Source organism: Osmia bicornis, chromosome 14 (genome assembly GCF_907164935.1).
Source record: "Osmia bicornis bicornis chromosome 14, iOsmBic2.1, whole genome shotgun sequence".
Classification (NCBI taxonomy): domain Eukaryota; kingdom Metazoa; phylum Arthropoda; class Insecta; order Hymenoptera; family Megachilidae; genus Osmia; species Osmia bicornis.
The window spans coordinates 4,072,226-4,084,653 of NC_060229.1; the positions used below are offsets into that span (position 1 = coordinate 4,072,226).

Sequence of the window (12,428 nt, forward strand, 5' to 3'; positions counted from 1 at the left end):
GAGAAGATACTCTTCAATTATCGCTTTGCTCCTTTTATATATAGAATAGTTCTTTCATTTCTATTTCTATTTATTTGATATTTTTGTTAGATTGAAGTACTTTTCGCTTAGCGACAGGATAACGGTATTCGAAAGAATACTAATTCGTTAAAGTGAATCAAAAATGATCGAACCGAGTTAAGACAAAGTACTCCAATTCGACAAAGAGCAAAGCGTTAATTGCGGATTGAACGATTTAGATGCGCTCGTTGTTTCGTAGTTGACGTGTTCTTCAGAGTGCTTGATCATTCAGTGTCATGTACGCACATTCGCAAGTAGCTGAACGTGATTGAACACGATCTACATGAAACGATCTGCTATTTCTCGAACCTAGGCTGCAGAACGCCAGGGCCGCCGCAAACGGGAACGGGAGGCCGCCAGCGGGCATTTTACGGGCGGTTGCTGCCCCCCAAAGCTCGCCCTCATCTAGCCCAGGGGCCAGCCTAGTAGCCGCCAACCAAGAGGTCACTTAATTGACTGTCGATCGAACGGCACGCAGAATGGCGATGTTACACCGGAAGCAAAGTAATAAGAGCCTAGCCGTCCGGTATATATATGGTCGTCGTCATTTGGTATTTTCTCGACGATCGGTAAAAGTACGATGGGAAAATTGACGGCCACCAATACGGACAAGCTTTGCTCTCTTATTATCCCTAAATTAATCGTGTACCTGCCTTTTAATCTAAACAATCTTTCCACCTTTCGCATCTTTGTCCCCTGCAGCTCGACTCAAGGTTCGTGCCTCGTCCCTGATCTTATCTACTCTTTTCTTTATCAATTCGCTTCAATTCTCTTCTATTTACTATTCTCAAACGCTGCCATTATTTATTATCACGTATTACCTGCATTTTTCTTTATTTCCTCGGTCGACGCGAGGCTTAAGTGGTACCAGAGGTAGGTGGGTTTCATTGTCCTCTCGGCACGCGTACACGCGCGCGTCTAACACTTAATCGAGCATAATAGACGAAGCATAAGTATTTTTGAGATCGAGTTGATCGAAGCATGTTCAGAGAATGTCGGCATCCGGCTTCAGGCATCGATTGTTCGAATACTTTTTACGACTGAGAGTACAAAGGAGGCTATGTTTCTTTGCTGATATCTTCTTTGAGAACGACTATTTTATACGTATATTTGCATTGATTTGGCACTCTATAGATAGTTTTGTTTCTTTTTTATTATTATTATTATTATTATTATAGTTTTGGCACCTAGCCGTTCTCGAGGTCCATTTTCCTTATCGCGCGATGTTTGTTTTCTTGCTTATTTTTTTCTTTTTTTTACTTTAAATAATTTAAGTACAAGACTCGATGTCGCGACGAAAGGAGAACAGTATTGATAAGACTTATTGTTTTTTTTTTCTCTTTGTTCTACGATATTGATCGACGATACTCCAAGTTTCGTTGATATTCGTATATATTGATTTGTCGGATTGAGGAAACGCGTGTCGGTGTTATTTTGCAATTACGCGTTGTGTTAATCAAAGACGCTTGATTTGCTTTGCGTTTCTAACGATTCACTTAAGTATTATATTAAACGTTCGAATCGTCGAATGCTTTTCTTATTTAATTTTCACTGTCTTTTCACAGCTTTACGCGAAATCGAATTTTGAAATCATTTTTCCTTATTTATATTCTGTTAAAGTCGAGCATGACACGAATGTTCAATTGCCATGATAATAATTATACTGGCGGGTATCTATTGTACAGGTACGTTCAATAGATATCTATGCAGCATAATTCTATTAGGTGGCAGCAATGATCTCTTCCTTGCACGAAACTTCTTTGTTGCTTAACAAAAGAAAGGCAATACAATTCAGGTCGATGAATAAGAAGCATCTTATTTTCGAGGAAATCTGGTATATCTGAGCTCTAGAAGGAAACACGAGAGAGAGAGAGAGAGAGAGAAAGAGAGATACAGAGCGCGAGAGAGGGAGAGAGTAAGAAAGTGTGGACGAGTGAGAAAGTGTGAACGAAAAGTCTGCTAGAGAAACAGAGAATGATTACTAGGGACAGTTTAAACGAGAAAAAAAGTAAAAGTATAAACCAAATAAAAAAGAAAATCTACAAAAAAAAAAAAAAGAAATTAAAAGAGCCCTTTCTCCATTTTAACGGGAGGGCACTTTCATCCACGGGCTGTGCTTAAAGTCACAGTATAATCAACTTCGTAGAGTTTACATAATAGGGTAAGAGATAGTCGATTACATTGTTACAAAACTACCTACCGTTTCTCTCTCCAGTAGGGGATTTTTTTAAAAGGTTCTTTAGATAATGAAAGAAGGGAATAAATGATTAAAAAAAAAAAAATGATGATGATGATGATGAGGTAAATTAAGGCGTAGCGAGGCGGAATTATGCACACGGGGGCACAGCCGTGGTACCCGCGTTCAGATTGATTTAAGAAGACAAAAATCTATTGTGATAAAATTTAATGGTGATCGAAGAAAGTATTTCCGCAGAAAATACTAAAACAAAAAATATACAGGTTACAAATGAAAACAGAGAAACTAAATCGGTTCCCTGTCGCCGAGACGGGGAACAGACAGACAGACAGACAAAAAGTAATGAAAAATCCAGTTATGGTGAGTCGAGATAATTATACGCCGTCAGATCTGTCGGATAGGATGGACCGATCGATGATCCTCGTTTTTTCGATAATTAAATAATAGAAAAAAGTTACAAAAAAATGAAAAAGGGAAATTCCTGTGTTGACCCTCCGGTGATTTGAAGACGAGCTACGAGGTTTTTGGTAGCGTGGTTTAAATAAAATTATGCGGATCGCGTAACGGAACGAGAAGATAAAAAGATTCTAGGTAAATTGTACACACACGAGTCAATTCCAACGAGCATTTTCATGCCATTAAGCTTAAAGAATTATTAGTTGATAATGAATACAAAGAAGAGAAAAAAAGAAAATGAAAACGGGAATGCTGATGAGTTGGGAAGGATGCGAATGGAAGAAGAGCGAAGAAAGAGATAACAAATTCTTACACTCTTTTAATCATTGTTAATTAATTAATTAATCACGATCCTATCGATACTTAAAATGAGACGAGTAAAATAATAATGGTAATTATTATTATATACACAAAACTATTATTATATTCATATTTTTGCTTATTACATACTTAAGAAAACCTATTAAACGAGGGCTAGCGAGTATAGTACATTAACAAACAAAAGAAAAATACAAAAAAAAAGAAGATGAATGAGAAGGGGGAAAACGAGGCCGATGACGAAAGGAAATCTCACCCTTAGGAATCGTTGTTTTTTCTTTTTCTAGTCTTTAGCGTCGGGCTTGTGCAACTTTGTGCGTGGCAATCAAATTTTTGAAATTATACGCGCAAAGAATGACTTTCAGACAAACAGAACGATAGAAGGAAATTATAGGTCCGTTACACGCCGAATTGAATCGGTTTTTTTTCCAGGGTTTTCGAGACAATGGCCCGATCTCTAAAACACGAGCGGTTACGTCGCTTTTCCAAAATTCGAGGACAAGTGTATCAGAAAAAAAAAATATTAAGCACACGGTATTTTTCAGTCGCGATAAGGGTTGGTTCCCCAAATGGAAAAGTCGACGTCCGCGGTGGAAATATTTCAGAATTCCCCGTTAATACTTTAGAATCGCATTAATTACCACGTACACCGAAATTATCGAGGGTATGAAGAAGGCGATGAACAAACCGAGAAAAAGGAAAAAAATACTTGAAAAAATGCATAAAAAATACTTATTAATTAAAAGACATCGCTAGGGTAGGCGCTTCGAGGATACATAAACTTTAAAAGTCACACTTAATGCAAATTATTCTCAAAATATAACAAGAAAAAAAAAAAGTTTAATAAGTAAAGAAATTTTTAAATCTACGTAAGAAAGCCAAGAGTCAAAGACGACTAGATGATAGGAGCCGCATGGCCTAACTGCTGCCACTTTAATTAATTAATTAAATAATTAATTATAACTTTATTACTACTTAATTAAACTCGATACAGATGAGAAAACAAATATGTCATGCCACTTTTCAAACTAAACTTTCTAGATGCAGAGACGAATCAGTAGATATAGAGGAAACTATTCAATGAAAACTTCTCTTCTAATTGGGAATGATTGATTCGCGCTATAGATTCGAATATTTCCAATTGTCCAAGTCTCCAAGATGATTCGCACGAGATATATACGCGTGTAAGATGTCTCGTTATAAATCAACACGATTCTCTACAATCTCTCTATTGTATAAAAAGAATTCAATTTTTACAATATCATTCTATAAATGATTAACAGAAAAGAAATAGAAAAATTTTATCGAATGAAAAATTCCAAATAATCTGTCTACGTATGTCTTGCTTTCTCCTCATGATAACGGTCGTGTTTCGAGATCGTGTTGATGTATCACGTGGTATCCCGTAGGACATTTGTATCACGATGTCGAAAAGGTCGAAACGATCGGATATCGGTGCCTAGCTCATGTTCTACTCACTGTTCCTTGATTAAAGACGACGGTCACTTTGTACCTGCTTGCTGCCTGCCTGGCCCGTGCGTTACATAAACATATTTCTAGTCTTATCGAGGTATCAAACGCTCTGTATTACTACTCGATAATAACGTCCAAGCATGTCGCGTACTTTCGTTGTGATAAATCCGAATGGCGTGGTGTCCCGACGTCTCGCGTCGTCTAAATGCGATTTTTCTACACGATATCGAGGAAGCGTAACGCCGATTAATTCATTTGTTAAATCCCATTCGATTTCGCGAAGAGCGACTATCCCGGAAGGTTGATGGTTTCGACAGCTGTTTCGACATCTACATCCAGCCGACGTTATTCGCGTTCGAACATTCACCGAAACAAAAAAAAACAAGTCAATTTTCCCTTTGGACGTAACAGCATCGACGTTAAATTAAAAAAGAACGAAAAGAATTTCGTGGGAGGAGGGAAGTATTTTCAAAGGGAATTTCGTCTATTTTCACGTGAATTTTCGAACGATGGCGGCAATAATTAAAACAGATTCGTGCTACTTTTAGTGGAAACGAATAATGGTAATAAAGGCTCCATCTCTTGTAATATTTTTATTATCGCAAACGTAATATTACATTATTAAATTATATTAAATAAAGGATTACGCCACTGTTTATTATTTATTGACTAACGTTCAACTAATATTGTAAATAATAACGAAAATATTTTATCTATATTTCCGATCCGGGGTGCGTTGGGCTGGGGCAGCGTATTACCTCTTGTCCGCCCTTTATGGTGATCCTAGGATCACCATACGCCCACCCCCTATTGTTACACCATTTCATCATTGCATTTAATAAATTATATATTTATTGACTCACTTACCTTCTGACTTACCCCCTTGTTTGTTTCTCTATTCTAGCTCTAGGCAATCGTCCAAGTCACGCCACCGAATCGTCCTAATTTTCCAGGGGATGGTTTACCAGAACAAGGTCGTCATTGGATCGCTAAAAGGTGATAATTCCTCTTTCTTTTTCTTTTTTTTTCCCACCTTCTGTTTCGACAAATTTCTTTCAGCAAAACAACAAAGGGTGTGTTTAAACACCAAGGGTTTTGTTTCATTTTTTTTTTTTTCATTCTTCCGCAACAATTTATTTAAAGCATACAAACGGTACAAACTGTATTGTTGTCACTTTGAGTATAAATTAAATTACGTTACGCGGATATGATGTGCGCACGAGGAGGGTGACAGAATTAAGGGAGGGGGTGGTAAGACGAGAGAGAGAAGATAAACGATGTACATATATTTTTTTTCTTTTCTGTTAAACCAGTATCTTTGAATCACACCGACGTCCAAGAGTTTGTTTTTTCTTTAATCCTCGATAAGTTACATCATCGAGATCAATTGCAAGAGGGAGGTAAGTTCCAGACACGATCGATAGCTTGAATAATCCCCCTCCCCTTCAGAGACAATAGCTTCCATGGTCTGTATCAAAGGGTTTCCCCTGCGAGAAAATTAGCTCAACACAACACAGCTATGTTAATATCCTAACGAAGCAAGCGGTTAACGCGACGTGTTTCAACCCTTTCAAACGAAACCGTCGGTCTCGTTTCCATAATAATTCGTCCACTTGGAAATCCCTTTTTTTTTTTTTTTTTATCGGACCACAGCGTTGCTCGTGTTCTAACTACGCGTACTGTGTAGAAAGAACCTTGAGAAATGCTGTATCGATTTTAAAGCTCCTTGAGATCGCTCGACGTCCCTGGTCGACGCAAATAAAGGGGAGAAAGAGAGATTAGGGTGATGAATAGATAGATTGATTGTAAACGAATTCAGAACACTTGGACGCGGTGATTCTCGCGATCGCAGACGACGATATTACCGGTCGACGTGACAGCAACACCCTCTAGGCCTTTGAATTCACCGTCGCCGCTACCCCAACCGCCGAAACACTTGAGGAACGCGCCCTCTGGGCTGAATATCTGTATCCTGTTGTTACCGGAATCGGCGACCACGATGTAGCCTTGGTCGTCGACAGCGACACCCCGGGGATACTTGAACTGACCCTCGTCGGAACCCTCGGATCCGAAGGAGGTCAGCACACGACCGTTCACGTCGAAAATCTGTATACGGTGGTTGTTCCCGTCGCTCACGATCACGCGGTTCGTGTTGCTCACCGCTATGTAATGAGGATGCTCCAATTGGCCGCGTCCGCTTCCGCAGGAACCGAATTTGCCCACGAACGTACCGTCCGATTGAAACACCTACGAAAACAGACGCTTTTAGACAGATTACACGAAACACGTTTCCGGGGATTTCTTTTGTTAAAACAAAGGGGTTGCTTTTTAAAATGCCTCTCGAAATTCGTATTAACATGATGGTGCCACGCTGTTAGAATACCTTCTGTTATATATATTGTGACATTTGTGTCATCGGGTCTTATGAACAGGTGTTTGCATCCGTAACGATCGAAGCGGTGCTAGTACTGTGAATACTCTGAGTGTCATGTTTAATTCATGAACGGAAATTGTTACACGTCTATGTACGGTTCGTTGAAAGTGTTTAGCATTGAAATGGGTGAAACGAATCTAAGGAACTGTTTTTTTTTTTCTTTTTTTTTTAGATGAAAATCGCGTTCTTCTTTCGTACATCACTTACGCTTCGTCGAATACGTTACTTCTCCGTATGCTTTCTCGTGGCTGAACTCGCTTCTCGGAAAGACGTTTCAAGGGTTCATACAAAGAATCAGCTTAGAATTAAACTGTTTATTGCAGAAAAAAAGTTGATACGTTTATTCAGGATCAACTGTACACAATTGTGGTACACATATACTGAGGGCTGTTGGGGGGGTTAAGAGAACACTGAAAACTAACATCTTATCTAAATAATTAATATCGTATGTTCATAATACAATAGATAGCAATACAAGCAGAGATCCATCAGATGGTACGAGCGTTTTTCTTTGTTCGTACGACTTCGCGAATTGTATCGTGACGTAAATAATAATAAATAACAGTATCGCGATAACACGTACCTGGACGCGATGGTTCTCTTTATCGCACACATAAATAAATCCAAGAGCATCGGTGGTGATTCCCCAAGGATAATTAAATCGACCGTCTGCGCTTCCTTGGGAGCCAAAGGCTCTCAGGAAACGACCGGAAGGATCGAGAACCTGTATTCGGTGGTTGTAACGATCCGCGATGATGTATTGCCCGATCCTGTTCACGGCCACCCCGGCGAGGCAATCGAATTCACCCTCACCGCTTCCATATGTTCCGAACTCCTTCATGAAGTTCCCGTTACAGTCCAATACCTGCAAAATTCACGCACAATATTTCAAACCTGATTCTATTTGCGATACATTTACGTTAGTATATGTAAACGAGTGAGATTCGATGAATCTCCTCCCACATCGATACGTGTAAATAATAGACGAGAGTCGAGTCAGTGGTACAACTAATTGATTTCTCCGGCCGTGGTCTAACACGGAGAACTACCCAAGTGATACACTCACTTATTAATGAAACTTTGCCAGCTTCTAGAGCTCGTCGAGCTGAATGCCTATACCCCGTTTTGTCGACAATTTTTATAGAATTTAAGTTATTCAAAATAGAATATAGAATTTTAGTTTAGAATTATATAGAATTTTAATTATTCAGAAAGAGAGAAATTATCATTAAAAAAAAAAATGTTGGGAACCTAGGATTTGAACCGTGGATCTCTAGATTCGTGATGCTATTAGCACAAGAATCATTGACCTCATAAAATAATAATTAAAGAAGATATCCTTGAAAATGAAGGGTAACTTTTATCCTTCTTGCTCCCTGAAAGACGCAAATTTTTATTATTAAAATATTGCAATTTTTAGTTACTTGAACACGATGATTAGAGCTGTCGGCCACGACGATGGTGTTGTCCGGGCCAACCGCAAGGCCTCTCGGCCAGGTAAAGCATCCGGCTTCGCTCCCCCGCATCCCAAACTTGAACAGCTGCCGCCGCTTCAGCAAGTAGTGACTCCTCCGGCCATTACTGTGACATTTTGGTAATTATTTTTTTTCTGTCAAATATCGGGGATCATTTTTGATCGATACGGGAGAAACTCACCTAGTGGAGGAACCTGCTGCCGCGGGTATAACGGGAGCTGCTGTAGGGGACGTGGGGGAGCCTGACGGGTTTTTTTGATCGTCGTCAGAAGATTCGAAGGATGTTTGACCGGTGTGCCTTAAAGGTAGACCGAGCGATAACCTTCTCGAGGTCGCGCTGCTACTGAAAGAAAGTTCGATATTTTAATTAGGTCGTTTTGAAAAATTTCCATCGACTCCTTACCTCGATGATGGTATTGTCGAGGTTGACGATGACGGCTCCTTGTCTTTGGCGCTACGATTCCCGTACTTGTTCTTCAGGTACCGTGCCCAGGAGCTCAGAGCAGCTCCATCCTTCTCGGTTCCTGCTCTATCGCGTTCCGGGCTTGGCTCACGCGATTTCAGAGCATGGGTGCTCCGACTTCTGGCCAGTTCAGAGCCGGCTCCGTACTTGGCTGCCAAATAAGCGTTCGGCGACTGGGTCGTCGGGGAGGGTGGATCCTCGTCGAGGTCGAGGTCATCGCCGCCGAAGTTGTGCGAGCTTCTGGACCGAGCCAGCCGTTGTTTTCTTTCCTTCAACGCCGCGTACCGTGACCTCGTTGACAGAGGCGACTCGACCTCGGTGTCCACGTCTCGTTCTCGTTCTCTCTCCCGTTCTCTTTCTCTTTCCCGCTCTCGTTCTCGTTCGCGTTCTCTTTCTCGCTCCCGTTCTCTCTCCCTTTCCCGTTCTCTCTCCCGTTCTCTCTCCCGCTCTCTCTCCCGTTCCCGTTCCCGTTCCCGTTCCCGGTTCGCCATCATGGCCGCCTGGCTCCTGCTCTTGTTCAAGAACCTGCAACATTTCGGAACGAAGGTTGTCTCGTTCAGATATTCTGGTTAATCGAGAAGCCGGATTACTTGGTGATTAACTGGGATAACTCGTGTAGGCCGTCGAAACACGAGGGTGGGTCATTCGGGAGATGGTTGATCGCGTGGTTGACAAGCGAACGATTCGTATTATAATTCGTCGGATTGGGCTGTGAAAAAGCTACATTGTTATCTGTATAGCCAAGTGCAGACAAAAGCTGAAGCTTGAATTCTCTGTTCTGAAGCTACGTCAAATATGTATCCTGTCAATATTCCACCATTTCGAACAGATCATTTTACGTACCGATAATCATACGTACGTCCTATTTGTTTTTCGTTGCTCGTAAACGTTTAAACGTTAGTTGAATCATTGTATCGCGGGGAACCATGGCAATTAATCACAACATTCTGTATGTACATCTGATCTACAATCAGGGCCGTGTATCCTCGATGCACGAGTAGTGAAAATGGATGTGTAATCTGCTGCGTTATATATCAATCTCTACCGTACGCTTGGTACGTCACTTCTTTATCGCTACCTCCATAAACTCAGCGAACTCGAGAGAAACGGACAGGTTGTATCGTTGAAAGCAATTTCGTTTCGTCGATAGCGAATCTTTATCGTTTTTAATTACCACCTCTTTATTCCGTCGTCATCGATCGCGTTCTCTCACCGAATCAAACGATTCCCGAGTAACAAGAAATTTCCGATAACTTTCTAATTGAATCATTCGTTCGAAGAGCACTAGAAGAATTTTCGTGTACCCCCGTCGATGGGGTACATCAAAGACGAATCGATACATTTCCCGTCCACGTTTAAAGTGTTCCTGGAACTTATCATTTTTTAAAAGCACTCCGGTGTTCAATGTTTTTCGTCGGCGATAAACGTTCGCTTTTTAATATTCGACAGTAAATACGCAAGGAAGTTGCCGCATTCGCCGATCGTAAAATTTTATAGCAGTTTCCGAACGATATTTTTCTGCTTTTTTCTCCTAAACTTGAAATCTCTTCGATACTTTGGGTCTGGCACGAATTTACCCCGGGTTCTCTTCTGTCGAGCTTGAAAAAACATTCGAACGACTCGGTTATGGATGTTCGAGCGCGTTGAATTTGCGATTCGCGGTTTCGCGAAAAAAAAAATTCCCGCTCGTTCCCCTCGGAAATTCCGAACGATTTTCGAGCCGGCCCCGTTTAATGGATCCTTCACGGTAAAACGTATCGGAATAACATCCGCGTTTCCAGTCAAGTAGAGTACAGACCGATATAGCTCGACTGACTATCCGAGCCACCGCGGATATTTTAAGTAACAAACGCGACTATATTTAAACCTTTTACTGGATGCCTCACGGCTTTCCGTGTGCATGCACAATGCGGTCACATTAGTTCCGTATGCAATATTTCCCTGGTATTCTTTTCGCGTTAGAAATGTATCGTTAAGTGTTCATTAGAGAAGCTCGAAGAAATGAAAGACCAATCGAGGATTCGTGTTGTTAACGAAAGAAAAGCTTGATTAATATACGAATTTCTTCATTTTATACAAGCGATTGTTTCTCGTACGTTGGACAATATGCGATGCTTGGAAGATTTCCGTCTTCGTTTCAAGCTCGGTACACTTTCAAATATGATCGATTTTAATTTCTTTCTCTAATTTTTACCTTCTCCTCGTTACGTTACGTGTTCGTCGACTACGATGTAAGTTCGTGGTTGTGAGCGTGCGTGCATCTTGAGGTTGTGCAACAGAGATCACAGGGGTGGTTTTATAAGTTTCAAAGAAAGCTGTATCTCGTTGAGGATCGCGTGCCACGAGTAACACGGATTCCGCTTAATGGATCGACTGTGAGTGAAACGTTCAATCTGTTGTTAGTGCAATAAATAAAGGTGCATTTTTCCGTACGTTCCACATTTTTGTGTTCCATTCACGAATCGGGACAACGTACATATTATATACAAACGAGTAACAATGATACGTTTAGACAATTGGGATGAAATAAAAATTACAGAGAAAAAAAGAAACGAGTTACAAGTAGTATACAAGAAGAGAAAAAAAAAGATACGAATGAGACAAAAATTTACAGACGGAACACGACAATGAATTATTCTGTTTCGTTGCTTGGTTTCTACTACTATCGTCGAACTGAGGACAAGTTGAAAGGGAAATAAATAATACGAGTTATCACAAAGAAATGCAGTTTATTTACCACACCAACAAACTGACGCAAGGCCTATTCGCTAGGAGAAAAAAAGAGTACAAAAAAACTTAATGATATGAAAGGTGGACTAATTGCGGGAACGGCTTGTCACGCGTCACGTTTCGCTCTACGAGAATCGTACCGCCTGATATGCCATTCGCGCGACCATGCCCTTAAATGGGAACGATTCAGAAGCGTTTTCTCTCAAAATCTTTTTCAATCAATTGAAGCTGCTCTCGGGAGGGACGGTCATTTCTCACTACACTTGTTCTTTCCTTTTATATCTCGACTAACAGCGATGATTCTCACCTCTCTCGTTAAGCTACGTTATTTGAGCAATGCGGGGACACGTGTCGCGGTTGATCAACGTAGAAACAGAAAAAAAAAGTAAAGGGAAACATAAAATAATACGCTTATTACGATCGTACGTACGATTATCACAATGTATAAAATGCAAGTATTCATCATACAATAATTGCGTGGATTAGCGAGCTCTATCGGTTATATACTCTCCGTTTTAGTAATTGCCACTCGGTACACGGATCTTGGTAGAGAATACGTTAAAGGAACGAAAGATCCACGGCAGCAGTTTCACTGCGAAACAATAAATAACAATTCGAATTCACGATGCAAGTGGCGCAGATTCAGTTGTCTCTCGAGGAAAGCGTGAAATAAAATGAACAAACGAAAGATAACGAACACGGAGGAAAAGAAACTGCTGCGTCGGATCTTTGACGTTCCAGGCAGTCTCGTCTGTTTCCGTGAGAGTAGTCTCCAGTCTTTCACGACAAACACCGACGAACAACGAGAAGAAGAAAGTAATA

The 12,428-nt window shown here is 40.7% G+C and overlaps 2 protein-coding genes across 14 annotated transcripts in view; one reads left to right on the plus strand and one right to left on the minus strand.

Moving 5' to 3' along the window:
- Positions 1–6,188, plus strand: part of LOC114872718 (calmodulin-binding transcription activator 2) — a 38,876-nt gene extending 32,688 nt beyond the window's left edge. For 5 of the 7 annotated variants that reach the window (XM_029180249.2, XM_029180250.2, XM_029180253.2 and 2 more), the window contains one exon: positions 5,409–6,188. In XM_029180249.2, the coding sequence (XP_029036082.2) occupies positions 5,409–5,715 (307 nt within the window). In that variant the 3' untranslated portion in view covers positions 5,716–6,188. Of the gene's footprint in view, positions 1–373; positions 5,363–5,408 lie in introns of those variants that run through there. The other 2 variants (XM_029180254.2, XM_029180252.2) reach the window with 1 other exon arrangement.
- LOC114872716 (RING finger protein nhl-1) overlaps positions 6,097–12,428 on the minus strand; it is a 42,861-nt gene continuing 36,529 nt past the window's right edge. For 4 of the 7 annotated variants that reach the window (XM_029180248.2, XM_029180239.2, XM_029180241.2 and 1 more), the window contains one exon: positions 9,000–9,401. In XM_029180248.2, the coding sequence (XP_029036081.1) occupies positions 9,090–9,401 (312 nt within the window). In that variant the 3' untranslated portion in view covers positions 9,000–9,089. Of the gene's footprint in view, positions 6,752–7,521; positions 7,804–8,362; positions 8,520–8,594; positions 8,757–8,816; positions 9,402–12,428 lie in introns of those variants that run through there. The other 3 variants (XM_029180247.2, XM_029180243.2, XM_029180244.2) reach the window with 2 other exon arrangements.